Here is a 20195-nt window from a genome sequence, read left to right as displayed (position 1 = left end):
ATCGCTGGAGGCTGGCGCCATAAACCTCCTTGTGTCATCTCACTGGGAGTCACTGGTTTACTGGAGGATGTCCCAGTCCTGTCTTAAGAAAGGAGAAGACACCAGCAGTCTGTCTCCAGGATCCCGGTCCACCTTGGCATCCTGAGCTGGTGAGGGTTGGGGGAGGCCTGAGGGCACAGGTCGAGCCAGCCCCCCTTCCCTTCTCTCACCCCCACACTTCCCTTTAAGCACTACATCTCTCAGTACGCCCAAAGTGAGACATTTACAAAAATAATAAAAATAATTTTTTAAAGAGAGGAGCGAAGAGGTGTTTTTACCGCTGTCGGAAACGACTTAACATTATGTTGCTTTTGTGGTCTGTGTTCTCTTTGGATATTTCTGTATGTGACTACAGTTTTTAAAAAGGTCTAAACCAAGTTTTGTTTGTATTTCCTTACAAGAAGACAGCCTCGTGGATGGGCTTCCCTGGGCTCTGATAGCCTCCCAGCCAGGGGTCAGCTGCTGGCCCCGAGCCTGCGGCCTCCCCACCCCAGGCCTTCAGCCCTTGCTGGCATCCTCATATGCACATTCCTGTCTGATCAGTGGGGAGGCCAAGGCTAGAGAAGCTGGGTCCTCTCTGAAGGGAGATCAGGCCCCAGGACCTGGGCTGTCCTGGGAATGTTGGTGCTGGAGTGGGAAAGGCTCTCGGGGGAGGTGCCGTCTCACCGTTCTGCTGAGACAGTCTCTGTTTCCATGGCTCGGCTCCCCCATGCCCACCCTGCCTCTCACTGTGCCCCTTGCACCTCACCAGCCTGCCTGCCAAGCAGCACCTTGGTTTCAAGCCTCCGGTCCTGTCTCCTGGGACCCCACGGTGGAGGGGGGGGGAGGGAGCACCACACCCTTCAAAGAGGAGGCCGTCCTGCTGCTTTTCAAGCTCACCCTCACGCCTGCAGCCTCCCCTGGACCTGGGGACCAGCCACCTTCCACATGGCTCCCTCCCGGGTACCCCACTGGGTCTGTTTCCATTTCCACAGGAAATAAAAGTGCCCCTCTCCCACTCCTTCCGGGCCTCCTCTGGGGACTTTGGGGCGCGAGCCCTGGCACCTAGGGCCCAGGGCCGCGCGGCAGGGTGGGGACTGCGAGCCCCGAGGCCCGGCAGGTTTTCGAGGCAGGGGTGGGGGGAAAGGACGGATATTTAGAGGTCCCCAGGCTCCCCACACCCCAGATCTAATGCAGTTGAGAGGTTGGTCACAGCGCTCCGAGCCCGGATCCTGCTCCCTTTACCTCTCAGCACAAGACGGTTTTGCAGTTTTAACGAGCGCACGCTGAGTTTTCCAGGAATACAAAACTGGCGTACACACTGAGGAAGCAGGACCGCGCTCGATTCTTTTTGAAACACACAGCCCCCCTCCCGCCGGTAGCACTGGGGGTCGGAGTCCCCACGTGTGACGACTGTGGAGCGTTCAAGGCTGATCCGCAGGCTCTGCGGGGCGCCTCCTCTGATCGTGCCCCAAATCTGAGTGCTCAAGTGCCCGTGGTCTCCGAGGACTTCCTCTCCTCCCACGCGAGGGCAGGCCGTTCCTCAGGTCAAGTACCGTGGGTGGGTAGGTTTGCTTGTGTGCGGGATGCGGCAGCACGCGGCGGGAGCCCAGGAGACCCCATCCCAAGGGCGGATGCGGGATACGGGATGCGGGGCGGGGCAGGGCGGGGCGGGGGGGGCGCCCAGCTCTAGAGGAAGACCCAGGAGCCCATGGAGACGCCCGCCGCTCTTCCCGCCCCTGCGCCAGCCCTACTACAACTACCAGGATGCATCGGGCGGTTGAACTACACTTCCCGGGACACTCCGCGTCAGGAGTGGGCCTGCGCGCTGGGCCTGGGGGTGGGGCTGCTGTGGCGACGCTAGAGCGCGGGAAGTCCGGAACCCTCGGCAGGGCGGCCGGAGTATGAGCTTGGACCGCGAGCTTCGCCGTGAGTCCAGGGACTAGCGCCCGAACGCGGGGGCCGGGGGCGGGCCTGGCCCTCCCGGGCGGAGAAGCTTAGCACCCAGGCCTCGTTCTTCTTTCTGCAGAGTTAAGCAAGGCCAAGGCTAAGGCCCAGAGGAGCGGGCAGCTGCGGGAGGAGGCAGCCGTCTGCCACCAGCTGGGGGAGCTCCTGGCTAGCCATGGTGCGTGGGGTGGAGTCCGGGCCTGGGAGCGAGGATCCGGGAGGACGGGGTGTGGGGGGGGGTGCGGGGGGGGCCTTCCTGAGTGCCGACCGGCCGCTGCCCCACTGGCCCTCGCGGCCCCTGGCCCTCTGCCCGGCCAGACTGAAGCCTGTCCCGCCCGCCCAGGGTGCTACGCGGAGGCCCTGCGAGAGCACCAGCAGGAACTGCAGCTCCTGGAGTCGGCCGACGACCCCCTGGGCTGCGCCGTGGCCCACCGCAAGATCGGAGAGCGGCTGGCGGAGATGGAGGACTACTCGGCTGCCCTGCAGGTGGGCGGAGGCCGCGACGTGGACCCCCACGCTGGCCACACCCAGCTCTCCTGGGCTCTCATATCCTGGGGGTCCGTTTCTGAGAAGGGAGGCCCAGTCTCTGCTGTCCAGGCCTCTGTCTGGAGGGGAGAGGGGGACACGCTGCGCTGGGCTCTGGTAGCCTAGTCCTCGGGTGGGTGTGCCACAGGCCCTCTGTCCACACAGAGCTGACCTGGCCCCGGCTTCTGGGGCTGCCACAGCCCAGCTAACTTCCGGTCAGTGTCTCCCCCAGTGACTTTGGCTGGTCTGAGTGTGGTGCTACGGTCCCCACAGTCAGCCCTTAGCATAGAGAAAACGGGGTGTTGCAGCCTAGCTTTGCCCTGCTCTGTGGGGGCTTGGGGGACACGTGGGGTTTGCTTGACGTGGGGTTGGCTCACAGCGACCATTCTTCTGTGCTGCAGCACCAGCACCGCTACCTGGAGCTCGCATGTTCCCTGTCCAACCATGTTGAGCAGCAGAGGGCCTGGGCCACCATTGGCCGCACCCACTTGGACATCTTTGACCACCACCAGTCTCAGGATGCCTTGCTACAGGCTCAGGGTGCCTTCGAGAAAAGCCTGGCTATCGTAGATGAGAAGCTGCAGGGTAATTGCCCTTGGAGACTGGCCCTCCCCACCTTCTGCCTCCTGAGCTCTGCAGGGAGAAGAGGCTACAGCCCCGTTGCCCGCCCTGCCCGTGTGGTGGGTCCACCTGTCTGGACCCTCCTTTTGTGAGATTGAGATTGGTTCTCAGAAGCAGCAGCCCTCCCCCCGCCCCGCCCCCTGCCCCGCAGAGCCTGTGCTCCTCACGACCTCGGGTCCGGCTGCCTTTGCTCTTTTTCACTCTGCTCTACCTGCAGCAGAACCCCTGGCACCTACAGTGAGAGGCTGGAGGAGGGGTCCAGGAGAGGTTGGCCAGGGCCCAGGGCTGGAGACCCCAAGTGGGGGTAAGGCACTGAGTGTCTGGAGGGGCGTCTTCCAGGCTCATTGGCCAAGAGAGAGCTGAGTGAGATGAGGACCCGACTTTACCTCAACGTGGGCCTCACCTGTGACAGCCTGCAGCAGGCGGCGCTATGCCACGCCTACTTCACGAAGAGCATCTTCCTTGCCGAGTAAGGCCCCCCGCTCGGCCCCAGGAGGGAGTGGCTGGGGCCTGGGCTGCTCCCAGGGTCCTCCCGAGAGGGCAGCCGGGCTGACCTCACCCCTCTGCCCAGTCAGTTTCCTGTTAGCAGAGGGGCAGCCTTGGCTTTGTGGGGGCCGGAACCCTAAGTGGCATCGGTGGGTGCTTGCTGTGCTGTCCCTAAGCGACAGTGCCCCGGGCACTGAGATCCTGTCCCACCCCCAGGCAGAACCACCTGTACGAAGACCTGTTTCGCGCCCGCTACAACCTCGGCGCCATCCACTGGCGGCGGGGGCAGCACTCTCAGGCCATGCGCTGCCTGGAGGGGGCGCGGAAGTGCGCACGCACCCTGAAGCAGGGCTCCATGGAGAGCGAGTGCTGCCTGCTCCTCTCGGAGGTGCTGGTTCTTGGTGGCTCCGGGCTCTGCTCCCGGGTGGGCTTGGGCCTTCAGGAGCCTGCGGGCCTCACCTTCCCTTGCCCTCCAGGTCCTCCAAGACCTAGGGGATTTTTTGGCCGCCAAGAGAGCCTTGAAGAAGGCCTATCGGCTTGGTTCCCAGAAGCCTTTGCAGAAGGCAGTGGTCTGCCGGACTCTCAAGTATGGTGAGCCTAGGAGGGGATCGGGGGGGTGCTGAACCCCCTGAGAAGGAGTAGGGAGGGCTCCCGTCCTTCAGCAGAGGAGGCCTGGGCGTGTGTCCTTTGGGAGGTGGCAGCGCCAGTAGGGCACCCGTCTCCCCCCACTTCTTGTTGGGAGGGGCCTCATTTTTCTCTGAGCTACATTCAGCACAGAGTGTCAGAGGGGCACCCAGGGTGGTCAGGAGACTAGTGTCTATGCACAAGCCAGCTTCGTTGGCAAACTAGAGAAAAGCTGCCCCGCCTAATGGGGTGGGAGCGTGGACGGTGCGTGTGGCCTAGCAGGACTGGTAAGTGGCGGTCAGCAGGCCCCCACCCCATGCTGCGGACCAGCCCCTGCCCTGACTTGTCGTTAGTTGGTTCTTCTATTCTTGCTGCGACCCCACGAAGTAGTTCCTCCTACCACCCCCCTTACCAGTGGGTGAGCGGAGGCTCGGGCAGGTGGCTGGCTGCCTAAGGGCACAGGGCCAGGCCCCAGGCTGTGCCGCCCCCGCACCAGGCTCTTTCTGGCAGTGCTCGCGGTGGTCCGCCTGCAGCAGCAGCTGGAGGAGTCTGAGGAGAGTGACCCGCGGGGCGCCATGGGCATCTGCGAGCAGCTGGGTGACCTGTTCTCCAAGGCGGGCGACTTCCCCAAGGCTGCCGCGGCCTACCAGAAGCAGGTGCGTGCCCGGGCTGGGGCGGGGATGAGGGCACCGGGGCTGTGGGCTGCGGGCTGCGGGGTGTGGCGCAGCCCTGGCCTCACTGTTGCCGCCTTCCCAGCTGCAGTTTGCGGAGCTGCTAAACAGGCCGGGGCCTGAGCTGGCCGTCATCCACGTGTCCCTGGCTGCCACCCTGGGGGACATGAAGGACCACCGCCAGGCCGTGCGCCACTATGAAGAGGAGCTGAGGCTGCGGGACGGCAGCGCCCTGGAGGTGAGGGGTCACGGCGCCCTGCCCTGCCCGGGGCTCTGTCCCAGGACTGCTGCCCTTGGGGATGGGCACGGGAGGGCTGTCGTCCTCCTGTCTCGTGTGGGCAGCCATGGGGAGCCGGGGCCAGCTGGGTGCGGGGGCGGCCGCCACCGACCGAGTTCACGCCTCCTCCTCTAGGAGGCCAAGACCTGGTTGAACATCGCGCTGTCCCGCGAGGACGCCGGGGATGCTTACGAGGTGCTGGCGCCGTGCTTCCAGAAGGCTCTCAGCTGTGCGCAGCAAGCCCAGCAGCCGCGGCTGCAGGTGTGGGAGCCCGCCCACCCGTGCTGGGATCCCCACGTACACCTTCCCCGCGGCCCGCCTGTCCCCCTGTCCCCCGTCCCCATCTCTGCTCTGGCCCTGAGCTGGGTGTCCCCCGCTCCTCAGAGGCAGGTCTTACGGCACCTCCACGCGGTGCAGCTGAGGCTGCAGCCTCAGGAGGCCCCTGGCACTGAAGCCAGGCTGCAGGAGCTGAGAGCGGCTGAAGACGAGGAGGATGAGGGGGACGAGGACGACGAGGAGGACGAGGGGGACGAGGGGGATGCTGCCGCCCTGGAGGCCATCGAGGTGGAGCTCTCAGAGAGCGGTGAGGCTCGGATGCCATGCTGGCAGCCCCGGTGTTCCCTCCCTGACGCCGGGGCCGGGCCGGTGGGTCCTGCTCACAGCCTCAGGATGGGAGGGAACAGCCCAGCGCCGGGTGGGTAACTGGCGCAGGTGAGGCAGGTGGAGGAGGGTGGAGGTGGGGGGGTTGCAGGGAGCCGGGCACAGCGGGGGGATGTTCTTGGAGGGGCCGGTGCCGGGAGGCTGGCGGGCGTCTGCAGGGGAGGTGGCTCGGGGCAGACCTGGGGAAACGCACCACAGGCGGTCCCGAGACCCTCGAGGGCCTGCGCGGTTCCCCTGAGGCCAGCGTGCTCAGCTCCGAGGGGCGGCTGTGAGGGTGGGCTGTGGCGGAAGCCGGCTCAGGCAGCGGGCCGGTGGGTGGGCTTCAGCAGTCAGCTGGCTCCCGGCTGCACGGTCCCTGAGGCCAGAAGGAGTGGCTTCAGTTTTGAACTCGAGGGGCCTCCAAAACCCCCGGGAAGTTTCAGCCTTGCCTTAGCGGGGTGCTGAGCTGGGCGTGGCTCGTATGCAGGTGTGGGGGAGGGTCCGCAGGAGGGGCGGGGAGAGAGGACCCGAAAAGGAGAACTTCAGGCGACTCTCCGACTTTCCCATAGGTATAGGCAGTTACCCCCGGAGGAGAAGGGAAGGAGGCGCAGGAGGGAGCCGGGGCGGGGGGTGGGGGAGGGTGTCGGGCTGAGAGCAGGCGGGAGAAGGCAGAGGCACCGGGAGTCGTGCAGGTGGAGGACGCCTGGGCCCCAGGGGCGAGCTGTCTTCACCCTGGGCCTGACGTGGCCCAACAAGGATGCTTCCCAGGAAGGAGACAGCGGAGGTCTGGGGTGCGGGAGGCTGCCCCACAGAGCAGGCTCCTGGGCGCAGCGGAGCCGGGGCAGGGGCTAGGCTCACCTGGGCTGGTGGGCCTGGCTCTGTTCCAGAGGATGAAGTTGACGGGTCCCAGCGGTTGGAGGAGGAGGAGCTTCAGGGCTGCCTGGGCCGGCGGAGGGTGGGCAAGGTGAGCACAGGGGCTGAGCGCGTGTCGCCCTCCCGTGCCCACCAGTGCCCCCCATCCCCTCACGCCTACGCCCTCACGGGGCGACTGTGCCCACAGTGGAACCGGCGCAACGACGTCGGGGAGACCCTGCTGCACCGAGCCTGCATCGAGGGCCAGCTGGGCCGTGTCCAGGACCTCGTGAGGCAGGTGGGCCCGCTGCCCCACCCCAGTCACCCTGCGGCCATAGCAGGGGCTCTCGCTGGGGTACTGTCTCCCCAGGGGCCAGGGCAGGGTACAGGGGCCGGAGCCGGCACTGGGGACTCTGTACTTGTTGTGGCGAGTGTCTCCCTCACTCTGGTGTGACCTGGGCCAGGGCCAGGCTCGGGGGTGGGCCCCGGGGGCCCTCCTCAGGCTCCAGAGCCCCAGGGCAAGGCCAGGCTGGGGGCTACTCGGGGCCAGGCTCCTTCCCATTCTTTGTCACAGGGCCACCCCCTGAACCCTCGGGACTACTGTGGTTGGACACCCTTGCACGAGGCCTGCAACTACGGGCATCTGGGTGAGTGTGGGGCTGCGGGGTGCTAGCATACGATAGGGAGAGGGAAAGGGTCCCTCCCAAGGAAGGGCCTGGGAGCTGGCTCATACCCCCCGTCCACAGACATCGTCCGTTTCCTGCTGGACCACGGGGCCGCGGTGGATGACCCGGGTGGCCAAGGCTGTGAGGGTATCACTCCCCTGCACGATGCTCTCAACTGTGGCCACTTTGAGGTGGCCCAGCTGCTCATCGAGCGAGGAGCATCGGTCACTCTTCGAACCAGGAAGGTGAGCACAGACGCAGGCCAGGCAGGCGTGGGCCGCACGTGGTTGGCGGTACTGCCACTGCCAGCCCTGCTTAGCTGGGTACCCCACAGGGCCGCAGCCCGCTGGAGACGCTGCAGCAGTGGGTGAAGCTGTACTGCAAGGATCTGGATGGCGAGACGCGAGAGAAGGCTGCTGCCATGGAGACGCTGCTCCAGGCGGCCTCTTCGGGCCAAGGCAAGCGGGGACCTTCTCTGCTCCTAAGGACCTCGCTCCGTAGCCTGAGGGTCCCCGGGCCCTGGGTGGCGGGGATGCTGCCAGGCACTGCCTCACAATAGGTTCAATCTCTCTGCAGCTCCCCACAGCTCCCTGGCTCCCCCGACCGTCCCAAGTAACCATGTTTTTGACCCTGAGACTTCTCCTCCCTCAAGTCCCAGCCCAGGACCCCCAGAAGCCTGTCAGGCCAGTGCCAGGGTCTCCCAGGGGCTGGCGGTGCCAGCCGCGGCCAGGCCTTGGAGGAGCAGGCACAAGCTGGCCAGCGGTAGCAGCTCGGATGGGGAGGAAAACCCAGGTCCGCCCCGGCCACCCCAGAAGAGGCCCCGGATGCCCAGCCCCACCAGTGACGGAGAGGCAGCCACTGCGAGTGCCGGCTGGGCAGCCTACCGGGCGGCCATCCGCAGTGTGGGCAGTGCCCAGAGATACCACCTGCGCCCCAGCCCCCCTCGAGGCCCCGGCGAGGCCCCCAGCCCCCGGGCAGCACTCCTCCCTGAGGAGGAGTGCTTGGCCGGGGACTGGCTAGAAGAGGACTTGCTGCTGGCCCATGGTCATGGGGGCAGCTACCCGCCCCGCCCCCATAGCAGTGCGGATGGCAGCAGACACAGTGCCTCGGGGTCAGGCAGTGAGGCGAGCGCCATCAGGCCTCGGGCCCGGGCCCGGAAGAGCCGGCTGTCCTGTCTCAAGAGTTGGAGTGCACGGGTCAGAGCAGATGGAGCCTGCAGCTCAGCCGCAGAGCCCCCGCGGAGCCCTGATGTCCCCAGGGCCTTGGAGCCCATTGGGGGAAGCCCTGCAGCAGGCCAGCCCTTGGTGGGTGTGCAGGCCTGGAGCAGAGCTGCCTCCCAGGCTGGGGCGGTTGAGGGTGGTGGGCAGGGGGCTCCGTCTTCCGACTCAGGCTGTCTTTCCCTGCCCGCACCTGCTAGGGTCAGGCCCTGCTCCCTCCCATCCGAGTTCGAGTTCGTGTTCAGCATAATCTTTTCCTCATCCCCGTTCCACAGAGGTAAGGTGTCACTTGTCTTCTCCCACCCCCTGGCCCCCTGTGCGCCACTGCGGGTTCTGGGCCAGGGGATGGTGCCCAGGGGCAGCAGAGGGCCTTCATGGCTGCAGATGGCGTGGAATGTGCAATGCGAATTCATCTGGTTTTATACCCCACCTCGCGGGGGCTGGCAGCTGGGGGAGGTGATGGCAGACACAGGCTCGGGGAGGCCCTGCGTCCCTAGAAACAGCCCGGAGGTGCTGCATGTGTGCACGGGGCACTGGCACGTCACACATAGGGGCAGGGGGAGAGGAAGGAGCCAGACGAGGGAGCTGTGGATGCCAAGCTGGGATGGCAGGACCCCGGGGGCCGCTCCTCAACATGTACGGGAACCTGGCCAGGTCCAGGACTCAGCTCGACCTCTGTCCCCACAGCAGGGAGACCCACTCTGTGGCCTGGCTGGCTGAGCAGGCCGCCCAGCGTTACTACCAGGCCTCTGGGCTGCTGCCTCGGCTCTCCCTACAAAAAGAGGGGGCCCTGCTGGCCCCACAGGACCCCATCTCCGACGTGCTGCAGAGCAATGAGGAGGTGAGTGGCAGGCCAGGCCCTGAGTTCGGGGTGTTCGCCAATACTGGGTGCTGGGGGCTGCACACCGTTGGTGCTTTCCAGGTGTTGGCTGAGGTGACTTCGTGGGACCTTCCCCCGCTGACGGACCGCTACCGCCGGGCCTGCCAGAGCCTGGAGCAAGGTAAGGGCCCAGGGGGCCCTGCGGTGGTGGCCTGGGCAGAGGGCTGGGTGTGTGGGCTCCTCCTGCCCGTGCCACTCCCAGGTCTGCGGGCCTCAACTCCCAGGACCCCAGGTGCCCACCAGGGTTCCTTCCCAGCCCACCTGTTCTTGGCTTTTCCTCCCCTACCTAGCAGCCCTGTGTGTAGGTAGTGGGGTGGGGTGGGGGAGATTGGCCCCGTCTGGAGGTAGATGAGCGCCACCCACCGGCTGTGCGGCGTGGCTCCTGGGCCATGGGGTCCACAGGCCTCTGGTGGCAGCCCCAGGGCTCGTGAGTGAGGAGGGGCTGCCTGGTTTGCCTCTCGTGATGCACAGGGTAGGACAGGCAGGCTCTGGCCCTGGTGACGCCACGTCCCCCCTCCAGGGGCGCACCAGCACGTGCTGCAGGCGATGGAGCAGCAGGGCTCAGGCCCCGCGTTCAGTGCCTGCTCCCTGGCGCTGCGCCAGGCCCAGCTCACCCCGCTGCTGCGGGCCCTGAAGCTGCACTCGGCACTCCGGGAGCTCCGCCTCGCCGGGAACCGGCTGGGGGATGGATGTGTCGCCGAGCTGCTGGCTGCCCTGGACACCGTGCCCGGCCTGACCCTCCTCGACCTCTCCTCCAATCACCTGGGCGCTGAAGGGCTGCGCCAGCTTGCTGTGGGTCTCCAGGGGCAGCCCGCCTTGCAGGTAGAGGCGTGGGGAACGGCGGACCGGTACCAGGGCAGCATCTGAACGTCCACATCTAGCCCATCCCTGGGTGGGAAGGTGCGGTTGAGAGTGCTGGCCAATACCCAGCTCCGGGTGGCCCAGACCAGATCCTCTGGGGAACCCATGTCTCCACAGAACTTGGAAGAGCTGGACTTAAGCATGAACCCCCTCGGGGATGGCTGTGGCCAGGCCTTGGCCTCCATCCTACGGGCCTGCCCCTTGCTCAGCACCCTGCACCTCCAGGCCTGTGGCTTTGGCCGCAGCTTCTTCCTGAACCACCAGGCGGCCCTGCGCAGCGCCTTCCAAGGTGAGCTGCCAGGCACGTCCACTCCCTGGTCCCAAGGGCTCAGAGAGCCTCCAGCACAAGGACTCCTAGGGCACGAGCCCAGCTTTCGGGAGCACGTAGGTAGACGTGCAGGTGCTGGACCTGTCTGGGCTCAGAGGGCCGTTGGGTGCTCGCCTGGCCTGGGCGGCCCCCTCAGGACACAGCCCCAGTCCCAGCTACGCTGCAGGCCAGAGCCCAGCCCCACAGCTCTCACCAGGTCTGAGCATCCCGTTTGCCAGAGACGATTCCACCGCAAGCCCACTGGGGCTGCAGAGACCCGCCATCCCAGCCCTGAGAAGCTGGAAACTGGGGTCCTCTAGGGGGCTTTCCACAGAGCTATGAGCACAGCGGCAGGGGAGGAGGGGTCTAGGACTGGGGTGGCAGACGGAGTACTCCCCGACCCACCCCACCACATGTGGATGTCCCAGCCTAGGGCCTGTCTCAGGTCACCTGGGGCCATCCTGTCGTGAGTAGGGGCAGGTGGAGGACCCCGAAATGGTGGGAAGAAGCTGGGCTCAGGAGTCCAGTTCTGCCCCCTCCCCACTGGGAGACACTGGGCCAGAGCCACCCCAGTTTCCCTGCACACCAAACCTCAGGGACGAGGACGGCTTCCCGAGGGTCACGAGGGCTCTGGGCCCAGGACTCTGCGGCAGGGCTGGGGGCGGCGGCATGCGGGGCTGACAGAGGTTCTGGCCCTTGGTATAGGCGCCAAGTGCCTGAAGACACTGTCCCTGTCCTACAACGGCCTGGGTGCCTCCGCCCTGGCCCAGGCCCTGCAGAGCCTGCCAGCCCGCACCCTCCTACGCCTGGAGCTGAGCTCTGTGGCCGCCAGCAAGAGCGACCCAGGCCTCACGGAGCCCGTGGTCAGCTACCTGACCAAGGTATGCGGTCAAGGAGGGACACTAAGCCAGAGGCACCTTGGGCCACCCAGGATTGGCGGGTGGTGCTGGGAAGAGGCTTTGCACGTTTGGAAAAAACAGAGGCGGGGAAAGGTTTCTGTAGACCTGCCTGCCTCAGGCTGTGAATTCCTGGCCAGCAGGAAGGACAGCTGGGATCCAGGGAGGCAGGGAGGGCAGGTGCCCCACTCAGTCTGGCTCCCCTTGGGCCTCCGCTGTCTAGGAAGGCTGCGCCCTGGAGCACCTGGGCCTGTCGGCAAACCACCTGGGCGACGAGGCCGTGAGAGATCTGAGCAGGTAATGCCAGCCAGCTCGTGCCACCACCATCCTGCAGGGGTTCTGATCTCAGGGCCCAGGAGCCCGGGGAAGCTGGGGCTCCTTGCCCCAGCATGCCCCGAGGCCTGGCCGCCAGCCACTAGCCTGCCTCCTGGCTGGCCCTCGTGTCTCTCTTCATGCTCCCACGGCTCTTGAGACTCTTTCTCTCTAGTGTGTCCCCTCCTGTCACCTTTTGTCCAGCAGCCCAGGCACGGGCCACGGCTTCTGTGGCCCTCCAGCCTCAGCTGGCTCGCAGGAGTGTGAGACACCCGTGCCAGGCTGGGGGCAAAGCCTGTGGTCCTGGCCTGCAGCTCCCCGAGCCTTGGGGTCACCTGGGGCAGCTTCCCCTCGTGATGGAAGCTGACCCCCAGGCTTCTTCCCTGTCTCAGATGTCTGCCTCTCTGCCCCTCGCTGGTCTCGCTGGACCTGTCTGCCAACCCCAAGATCAGCTGTGCCGGCCTGGAGGAGCTCCTGTCTGCCCTCCAAGGGCGGCCCCAAGGCCTCAGCTTCCTCGGCCTGTCAGGTGAGCTCTGGGTATGGTGGCTACACCTGCCACACTGGAGCTGGTGACACAGCTCCCTCCTCGAGGACCTGCCTTAGGCCCAGGTGCCTCCTCTGAAGGGGCCGTCACTGCCACCAGCCAGACCGCAAGGGTGGGCTGGGCCCCTTGGGGTCGCCACAGTGGAGGACGGTGACCAGTGTGACTGGAAGCAGGTGTGAGCCTCGCTCCTCAAACCGTAGGGCGGGAGGACCGTGGGTCTCTGCCTCTGGCCTGGTCAGCCTGACCCTCGAGACCATGGCCGGGGGACCCAGTGCCACAGGGACTTCCTCGTTCCTGTTGTCACCGAGAGAGGGACGTCGGGCTAGGGTGGCAATACCTGCCTCTGAGGGACCCTCCCGCTTCCTGGCCAAGGCTGCCCTGACCCTACCGTCCAGGCCTGTGGCCTGACTTAGCTGGTTTCTCTGGCCACGCCCTGGTGCAGGACCCTACCAGAGCTGTCTTGAGAAGGACCCCAGGGAGGTGCGTTTGGTGAACTGGCCACCCAGCGGCCTGGCACATCTTGCTGGGGCCCAGGGCAGGGCAGACCAGGCTTTGCCGTCTAGGAGAACGAGGGCTGGGAGTGGGTCTACACACAGGGGATCCCTGGGTTCTTCCTGCTCCTCGCCCACGGGCCCACAGGGCCAGGCTGGCTCCTCCAGGAAGGCCCCCCTGAAGGTGGGCTGGTAGGAGACCTGCGCTCAGCTGAGGGGCTGCTCCCCACACACCTGGCTTCTGGGCACCTGCACCCTCTCACCAAACTCCCTGGGTCGTGAGCCTGCTGGGTATTCTCTGGTCTCTCTGAGGATTGAGCCTTGTAGCTCAGTGTCTTGAGACTCACAGGTAGCCCACTGGGTCAATTTTATGGAGGGAGAGACCCAGGCGTCGTCAGACAAGGGCAGAGGCACAGATGTGAATGCGGTGTTTACTTTAGCCAACCTCCCTTGTGCCTGACCACTGGCTGGGAAGGGAGTCCACAGTCCTGGGCACACTAGGCCTGGGAGAGCACACTCCTTCTAGAGAATTATCGGGCCTCTGCTGGCCTTTGCTCATGCCCCTCGCTGCAGCCCTTGGGGCCTCAGAGGAAGTGTGTTTCCTCCCGAGGGCCACACTGGTAAAGAGGAAAGCCCCACAGGGCCCCCTCTACGAACACCACTGGTTCCTGCGGGCCCCGGCCATAGCCTGAGGCCTACTCCTGCTTCCCCTCTGCAGGCTGTGCTGTCCAGGGCCCCCTGGGCCTGCGCCTCTGGGACAACTTAACAGTGCAGCTGCAGGAGCTGCAGCTGTGCAGCAGACGTCTCTCTGCTGAGGACCGGGATGCCCTGCACCAGCTGCTGCCCAGCCAGCTGGGCCCCAAAGCATGCACCCTGGATCGGGGACCCAAGCTCTTCTTCAGGCACCTCTGACTGGCTGAGCCGTGCCCCACCCTCCCCACACGCCCAAGCCTCTAATAAAGGAAGCCGCTGCTGCCGCCTCCCTCCCTGCTGTGGCCTTCGGAGGGGTTCACCTTGCTGTCAGAGCGCTCTGGAATGAGGCCTCCCTGCCCAATGAGCAGTGAGCCACACCAGCAGAGAAAGGGTTTATTCATAGGCAGCCAAGTGAGGGGACGGGAGGACAGATCTCAGATTGGCTTCCCCGAAGTAGGGGCGTGGGATATTTACGGGACAAAGAAGCAGGTTGGGGGAATTCCTGGCAGCCCAGTGATGAGCACTCCAACACTTTCACTGCCGACGGCCCGGGCCTGGTTCCATGTTCGGTGAACTAGATCCTACAAGCTGCGTGGCCAAAAAGAAAAGAAGGCAGGGTGATCTTAAGCGTGGGGAGAGGAGATTGGAGGTAGGAAAAAGGCGACGTAATCTGTGTTCTGCAGAGGCGTGTCTGAATTACCTGCTTCTTCATGGGACCATGTTAAAAAATGGACATGATCTGAGGGTGGGGGGTTGGGCCCTCCGATGTCAAAAGGTCATTCACTGGACACCTGTGCAGGCCCAGTTTTAGGGTTGGTGGTCCCAACCAGCCTTAACTGGCTTGAGCTCAGACTGGACACAGGTGACTCCAAGTTCCTGGAAAACAACTCAGAGCAAACATCGTATTTTGCAGGACGTGCACGTTTTTGTATCGACAATTAAGGTGAGCTTGACCAGTGAAGGCAGGTTACAAGCGGAAGGGTTTTTTTTTATTGAAGTACACTTAATTTGCAATGTTGTGTTAGTTTCAGGTGTACAGCAAGGCAATTCAGTTTAGCTCAGTTTTGTATATATGTATTGTTTTTCAGATTCTTTTCCATTATAGGTTATTAAAAGATACCCGATATAGTTCCCGGTGCTGTACAGTAGGTCCTTGTTGTTTATGGAGGAGTTTTTAAGAAGCTGTAAAGACAAGCTCAAGGATTTGTTACCAATTTCTGTTAACCCTGTGGGGCACAGTTTCAAGGGCAGATCCGGCCACTTAGAGGTCCTACAGGTGAAGGCAAAACCTCCCTTCGTTACCTCTTCCGGTTCCTATCAGGCATGGCTGGATCAGACCCGCAGAGTGTTACCCCCGGCCCGGCCTCAGCGCGGGGTTGGGGGGGAAGTAGCCAGAAGCCCAGGTGGCCCAGCCCCGCGCGCAGGCGCAGACATCAGGTTCCGGCGCTGAGAAAGTGTGCGCAGGCGCATACATGGGGCCCGCGCGCAAGCGCAAGCGCAAGCGCAGGCGTCAGAGAGCGCTCCGCCCCCGCGCCGTTTCCGGGATCCGCGAGGCCGCCCAGGTACTCCAGGCCGGGGGCGGGCGGGAAAGGCGGCGCTGGCAGAGGCCCGGGGGTGTCGCTGTGCCGCGGAGGGCACTCCGCGCCCGTGCTCCTCCTGGCTCTCCGTCTTGTGGGCCCCTCTCCCGGTGTCCGGCTCTCCTGGCTACCCCCTGGGTTCCAGAGCCGTTTCCCCGGGACTGGCGCCTCCGAGTGCGGCGCTCAGACCGTCGGGCCCGAAGGTTCCCGCGGCCTATGCGCCCCGCACGCGGCCCGCCCGATCTTCCACCGCGCTCATTGGGCTTTCTCTAGAAGCTCGCCGTTCTGGGTCGCGGCAGGTTGGTGAGGTTCAGCCGAGTGTTCGCTTGTGGCTGCGTGGAATCCCGTTGTAGAGCCGCAGACGACTCCCTTATTCCTTCTCTCCGTTGCACCTCCTCTCTGATGCTGCGGGAGGGTGGCTCAGTGGTATCCGTGTCCCCACCCCACCCCCGCGGGCTCTCGTAATTTCATCGGCCTTCTCGGCCCCGTCCCCCCGCCCCTCCTGCTTAACTTGTACAACCTTGGCCTTTCCCAGCCCTGATCCCGCCTTCCCTCTGCCCAGCCTCCGCACGCCGCGGTGCCCGGGGCTCAACGTGGGCTGCTCTCCCTCCTACCGTGGTTCGCCCTTAGCCGTCTCCTGTGGGACGCCATCCACCCCCTCGGTGCCACTGGCTCAGCCCTGCCAGCCCCCGGCCTCTCCCCTGGTCTCCAGCCGCCTCAGCAGCTTCCTCGGATGTCTGCCGGCAGATCAGCCGCAGCGCTTTCCTGCGCACCCGCGTGCCTTCTACACCTGCTTTGTTCACTTTCTGCATCTCAGTTCACCTCGCTGTCATGGTGCCACTGGTCCAAAAATAAGGGGTCATTTTTGAGTCCTTTTTAATTTTTACCCCTTTTCAAATTCTCCACTGGGTCTGGTGGTTCCATCTCCAAAGCACATCAGGACGTGGCCCCAGCCACCGCACCAACTTCCGGAGTGGTCAGGGGCTCCTGCTTCCACGGTCTGCTCAGCCCACCGCCCACCTGGAGCTGGGAGGACTTTCTTCGGTCTTCCTGTAGTTCCCTCTGGCTGTGCCAGGATAAACCCAGACTCCTCCTCCTGGCCTGTGAGATCTGTGCCCTTTGATCCCCCTGCCTGTCTGTCCTCATCCCCTAGAACGCCCCTCACTCAGAAAGCTCACGTCCACCCCATCCAGCCCGCTTGTCTGTTCTTCTAAATTCATTCCTGCATAAAGACCTCACATTATACGTGCTGTCTGTCGTATGTGCTGTTTTCTCTGCCCAAACGTTCATCCAGGTCACTCATCTGATAGCTGCAGCCCCTTCCTCTCCTGGTCACCTGACTCAGAGCAACCTGCCCTGACCATGCCGCCACTCCCCCCACCCCACCCCCTCTGCCAGCCCGCCATTGCTCACTCCTGAGATGCTCACCTGCACCTGCTTCCTCCCGGCAGCCTCCAGGGTGGCTCGGTGTTCCCAGCACAGTGCACAGCACGCTGTGTTTTCATTGCTGGTTTTGTTTCTGCTGAGGGTGGGGAAGCTTTTCATGAGGCCCAGCCCTCAGGGGTGTTAGGGGGTCACCTTTGCGTCAGCACTGGTTCTGCTCCCTAGGTCTCTGCTGTGGCCACCTGAGCCTGCAGGATGTTTCACGGGATCCCAGCCACTCCTGGCATGGGAGGTGAGTGTGGCCCAGGCTGGGCCCAGGGACCCAGAGAGCCTAGACTTTCAACCTCTGTGGCAAAGGCTGATGGGAGTGGTGGCCGGAGCATTTGGGAGGTCTATAAGTGTCCGCCCCCGCAAGACCTCAGGTAGTGGCCAGGGGCCCAGAGACCTCTTCCAGGTGGGGTCAGCTGGGCGCAGAGATGACAGCTTTAGTGTGGCTGGCACTTCAGGGGGTCTTAGGTATCCCACAGTCCTCAAGCCAGGGAAAAGATGACAGAGCATGTGACAAACGTGTGTGCCCATCACTGCATCGTAAGCAAGGTAGCCTAGAAACAGGTGGGATGGAGGAGCAGCAGCCCTGGCGCACAGCCCCCTGGGCCCAGAGGCATGGCCTCTGCTCAGGCCAGAGGTCAAGCTGATGGGAATGCTGAGATTGAAATTCCCCCAGCTCCCTTTGGGCTCTTTGGGACATAGCCTGGGGGAGGCCTTGGGAGGGGCGCTGAGACAGGGCTGGGCCAGGGCGCTGGACAAGCTTGCCAGGGTGACCTTCGCGAGCAGCCTGCCAGCTGTCTGCCTGTTCTGTCGCAGCCCCTGGAAACAAGCCGGAGCTGTATGAGGTGAGCGGCGGGCACCTGCCTGGCGGCGCTGGCCAGTAGTCTTTATCTGCGTGGTCCTCACCGGGACCCCACAGCCACTGTGGTGCTGCTAGCCGACCCTCCGCCCTGTCTCCCCAACAGGAAGTGAAGCTGTATAAGAATGCCCGTGAGCGGGAAAAGTGAGTCCAGCACCCAGGCTGCCTGCCTCCCCCATACTGAGGGTCAGAAGGACATGGGGTCGGCCCAGGGAAACGGGTCCCAAGAAGCCTCTGCCAGGGGTGGGGTGAGAGGGGCAGCCAGACACGGAGCTCTGCCTCAGCGGCACCTTGGGTGGGACTAGCACCCTAGGCTCCGGGACCTTGGCTTCCCTGCCGTGGCGGCCGCATCTGAAGGATGCGCTCCCTCAGGTATGACAACATGGCAGAGCTGTTTGCAGTTGTGAAGACGATGCAGGCCCTGGAGAAGGCGTACATCAAGGACTGCGTCAGCCCCAACGAGTGAGAGCCCGCTTCCCTGCACCACCGACCCGTACTTGGAAGCTTGTTTCTGCCCTCCAGGGCTGGGGCGCTCAGTAAGGAGCGGGGGCGGGGGTCTGAGGCCCACCCAGCGCAAGGAGGGTCGCTTGGGTGCTGGCGGCCTTGGTACCATCTCGGGCAGGGACGCCCTGGCGGCAGTAGCCCAGCATTCTGGGGGGAGGGGAGCCCAGCGCCCTGGCGGCAGCATTCTGCCCCAGCTTTGCTACCTGGGGCCTCATCGGTGCAAAGGCATAGAAGGCGAGCCGGGTGGCACAGGCAGTCAGTCCGTGGGGTGCCGCTGGCCAGGCCTGGCAGCCAGCTGGTATGTGGGGCCTTTGTTCGGTGCAGCAGCTCCTCCCCCATAGGACCACGAGCTGTCAACGTGGAGGCACGGCCAACATGGCCCGAGGAGCGGGCACAAGGGGTCTTGCTGGGCCTCTGCCTGGTGTTGGGCTGGGGGCCAACCTGCACAGTCCAGGCCAGGTCCGTGTGGCAGCCATATTTTGTCCGTTACCACCTCCCGCCACCTTCCAGAGTTCTCTTTTTGTATAAACCAAGTGGGAAGGCTCGGTCCTCGATGGCCAATCCCTGGCCCTTCACCCAGCCCTCCGTGTGAGATGCCACCTGTCTGGAAGGGCGGAGGGAAAGCAGGATGTGCCAGGCGGCGCTGGCCTGGCGCTGAGGACGGCAGCCTGACCCTTCCCCCCAGGTACACTGCGGCCTGCTCACGGCTCCTAGTCCAGTACAAAGCTGCCTTCCGGCAGGTACAGGGGTCAGAGATCAGTTCCATCGATGAATTCTGCCGCAAGTTCCGAGTGAGTGAGCGGCCCCTCCACCCTGAGGGGCGGAGGTGGGCGTGGGCATGGAGGCCATTGGGCTGGGGCTGGGCTGCCCCGCGAGGCCCAGCACCGTGTGCCCTCCCTCAGCTGGACTGCCCGCTTGCCATGGAGAGGATCAAGGAGGACCGGCCCATCACCATCAAGGACGACAAGGGCAACCTGAATCGCTGCATTGCCGATGTGGTCTCGGTGCGGAGGCGGGAGGGCCACGTGCCCACAGCCCCGCGGTGCACAGAGTAGCTGGAGTGGGGGGCGGGCAGTCCTCCTGGGCAGCGTCCGGGAAACCCCCTGAGGCCCCTCCCATCCCAAGGCCCACGTGGGATGTGCCCAGGGCTCCCACCCACTGACCGCTCCTCAGCTGCAGGGTCAGGCTTAGGGCCCACGTGACCCCACGGCTGAAGCTGCGGAGGGGGAGGGCCGGCTGGTGCTGCCCCGGGCCCGGCCCTGCAGAGGACCAGGCTGGCGGGGGTCTTTGCCGGGGGCCCATGTCGTCTCACACACACCCTTGCCGCCAGCTCTTCATCACAGTGATGGACAAGCTGCGCCTGGAGATCCGGGCCATGGACGAGGTGCGGCTCCCGGGCGGTCGGGGGTGGGGGCAGGGGAACCAGGGTCGGTGTCCAAGCCGGTAGTGTTTCTGCAGATCCAGCCCGACCTGCGGGAGCTGATGGAGACCATGCACCGCATGAGCCACCTGCCCCCTGATTTCGAGGGCCGCCAGACGGTCAGCCAGTGGTGAGTGTCCCCTGCTGAGCCGCCTGTCCGTCGCAGCCCCGTAGTCCCCCACCTGTCCCAGCCCAGCTCTGTGCTCTGTGCCCCACAGGCTGCAGACCCTGAGTGGCATGTCAGCCTCAGACGAGCTGGACGACTCCCAGGTGCGCCAGATGCTCTTCGACCTGGAATCAGCCTACAACGCCTTCAACCGCTTCCTGCACGCCTGAGCCCAGCCTCCCTACCCCCACCTTCTGCGACGGTCCCATTTCCCCCGACGTCTGCAAGCGTTTTGCCATGCACAGTGGCCTAGAGCCCGCTCCCCCAATAAAGATGCTTTCTGACCTCCCTGCTGCTGTGGGCGCCCCCCGCCCGCCGCAGGCCCGCCCTGCCTGTTTGTCTGCCCTCTGGGCCTCGGGAGCACGCAGCCCATTCATCAGGGAAGAGCCTCAGTGGCACTTTAGACGCAGCGCCTTCCCTGGTGGGCACGGCCTGGCAAGCCAGCAGGGGTGCGCCTCCCCGCAGGCCAGGTAGGCTTGCATCTGCCTGCCACACCTTCCCCCACCTCTCAGCTGAGAGCTTTAGGCAGCGCGGCGGCCCAGCTGGCCAGGTCGGCGCAGAGCCTGACACCCTTGCAGCAGGGCCCATCCTTGTGCGGTGGCTCACAGGAGCGCCGGTTGGTAGCTCACAGTAGCACAGCTTGTCCTCCTGCCTGCCACCAAGGGTGTCCCTCACCCGGGAGCAAGGCCCAGCCGGCAGACGCCACGGGAGC

General features: G+C 64.7%; 2 protein-coding genes and 1 long non-coding RNA gene across 7 annotated transcripts; 2 read left to right on the top strand and 1 right to left on the bottom strand.

Moving 5' to 3' along the window:
• Positions 1-1862: 1862 nt before the first annotated feature.
• Positions 1863-14657, top strand: TONSL (tonsoku like, DNA repair protein). Its single transcript, XM_060128418.1, has 26 exons — positions 1863-1947; positions 2048-2143; positions 2309-2451; positions 2892-3075; positions 3451-3580; positions 3814-3985; positions 4074-4188; positions 4732-4877; positions 4978-5130; positions 5305-5430; positions 5554-5752; positions 6696-6772; positions 6869-6958; positions 7235-7307; positions 7407-7570; positions 7660-7783; positions 7902-8629; positions 8743-8819; positions 9230-9383; positions 9465-9543; positions 9943-10244; positions 10401-10572; positions 11296-11471; positions 11710-11783; positions 12191-12324; positions 13552-14657. The coding sequence occupies exons 1-26, from the start codon at positions 1923-1925 to the stop codon at positions 13743-13745; spliced, it is 4107 nt and encodes a 1368-aa protein (XP_059984401.1). The 5' UTR covers positions 1863-1922; the 3' UTR covers positions 13746-14657.
• On the bottom strand, positions 13905-15522 carry LOC132508318 (uncharacterized). The gene is made up of 3 exons (XR_009536523.1): positions 14829-15522; positions 14227-14402; positions 13905-14114 (listed from the first exon to the last, which is right to left on the bottom strand). It is a non-coding gene; the product is annotated as an uncharacterized LOC132508318 (long non-coding RNA).
• Positions 15046-19772, top strand: VPS28 (VPS28 subunit of ESCRT-I). Of its 5 annotated transcripts, none has more exons than XM_060128414.1 (10): positions 15046-15088; positions 16712-16778; positions 17351-17379; positions 17500-17537; positions 17766-17855; positions 18583-18688; positions 18800-18901; positions 19228-19281; positions 19356-19447; positions 19536-19772. In XM_060128414.1, exons 2-10 carry the CDS (start codon positions 16742-16744, stop codon positions 19651-19653), a joined length of 666 nt encoding a protein of 221 aa, XP_059984397.1. In that variant the 5' UTR covers positions 15046-15088; positions 16712-16741; the 3' UTR covers positions 19654-19772. The 5 variants fall into 5 exon arrangements, with proteins under 5 accessions (XP_059984397.1, XP_059984400.1, XP_059984396.1 ...); XM_060128413.1 differs by lacking the exon at positions 15046-15088 and adding an exon at positions 15103-15402; XM_060128415.1 differs by lacking the exon at positions 15046-15088 and adding an exon at positions 15103-15406.
• Positions 19773-20195: the final 423 nt, after the last annotated feature.

The sequence above is a fragment of the Lagenorhynchus albirostris genome, chromosome 17 (genome assembly GCF_949774975.1).
Source record: "Lagenorhynchus albirostris chromosome 17, mLagAlb1.1, whole genome shotgun sequence".
Taxonomy (NCBI): Eukaryota; Metazoa; Chordata; class Mammalia; order Artiodactyla; family Delphinidae; genus Lagenorhynchus; species Lagenorhynchus albirostris.
This window is presented reverse-complemented; position numbering and strand designations above follow the sequence as displayed.

Bases quoted from the DNA above. Each gene is read 5' to 3' on its own strand.
- TONSL (XM_060128418.1), top strand. From the start codon at position 1,923: ATGAGCTTGGACCGCGAGCTTCGCC. The intron at 4,189-4,731 runs GTGAGCCTAGGA...TCTTTCTGGCAG, and splicing joins CTGCCGGACTCTCAAGTATG to TGCTCGCGGTGGTCCGCCTG. The intron at 7,308-7,406 runs GTGAGTGTGGGG...CCCCGTCCACAG, and splicing joins CTGCAACTACGGGCATCTGG to ACATCGTCCGTTTCCTGCTG.
- VPS28 (XM_060128414.1), top strand. From the start codon at position 16,742: ATGTTTCACGGGATCCCAGCCACTCCTGGCATGGGAG. The intron at 16,779-17,350 runs GTGAGTGTGGCC...GTTCTGTCGCAG, and splicing joins AGCCACTCCTGGCATGGGAG to CCCCTGGAAACAAGCCGGAG. The intron at 17,856-18,582 runs GTGAGAGCCCGC...CCTTCCCCCCAG, and splicing joins GACTGCGTCAGCCCCAACGA to GTACACTGCGGCCTGCTCAC.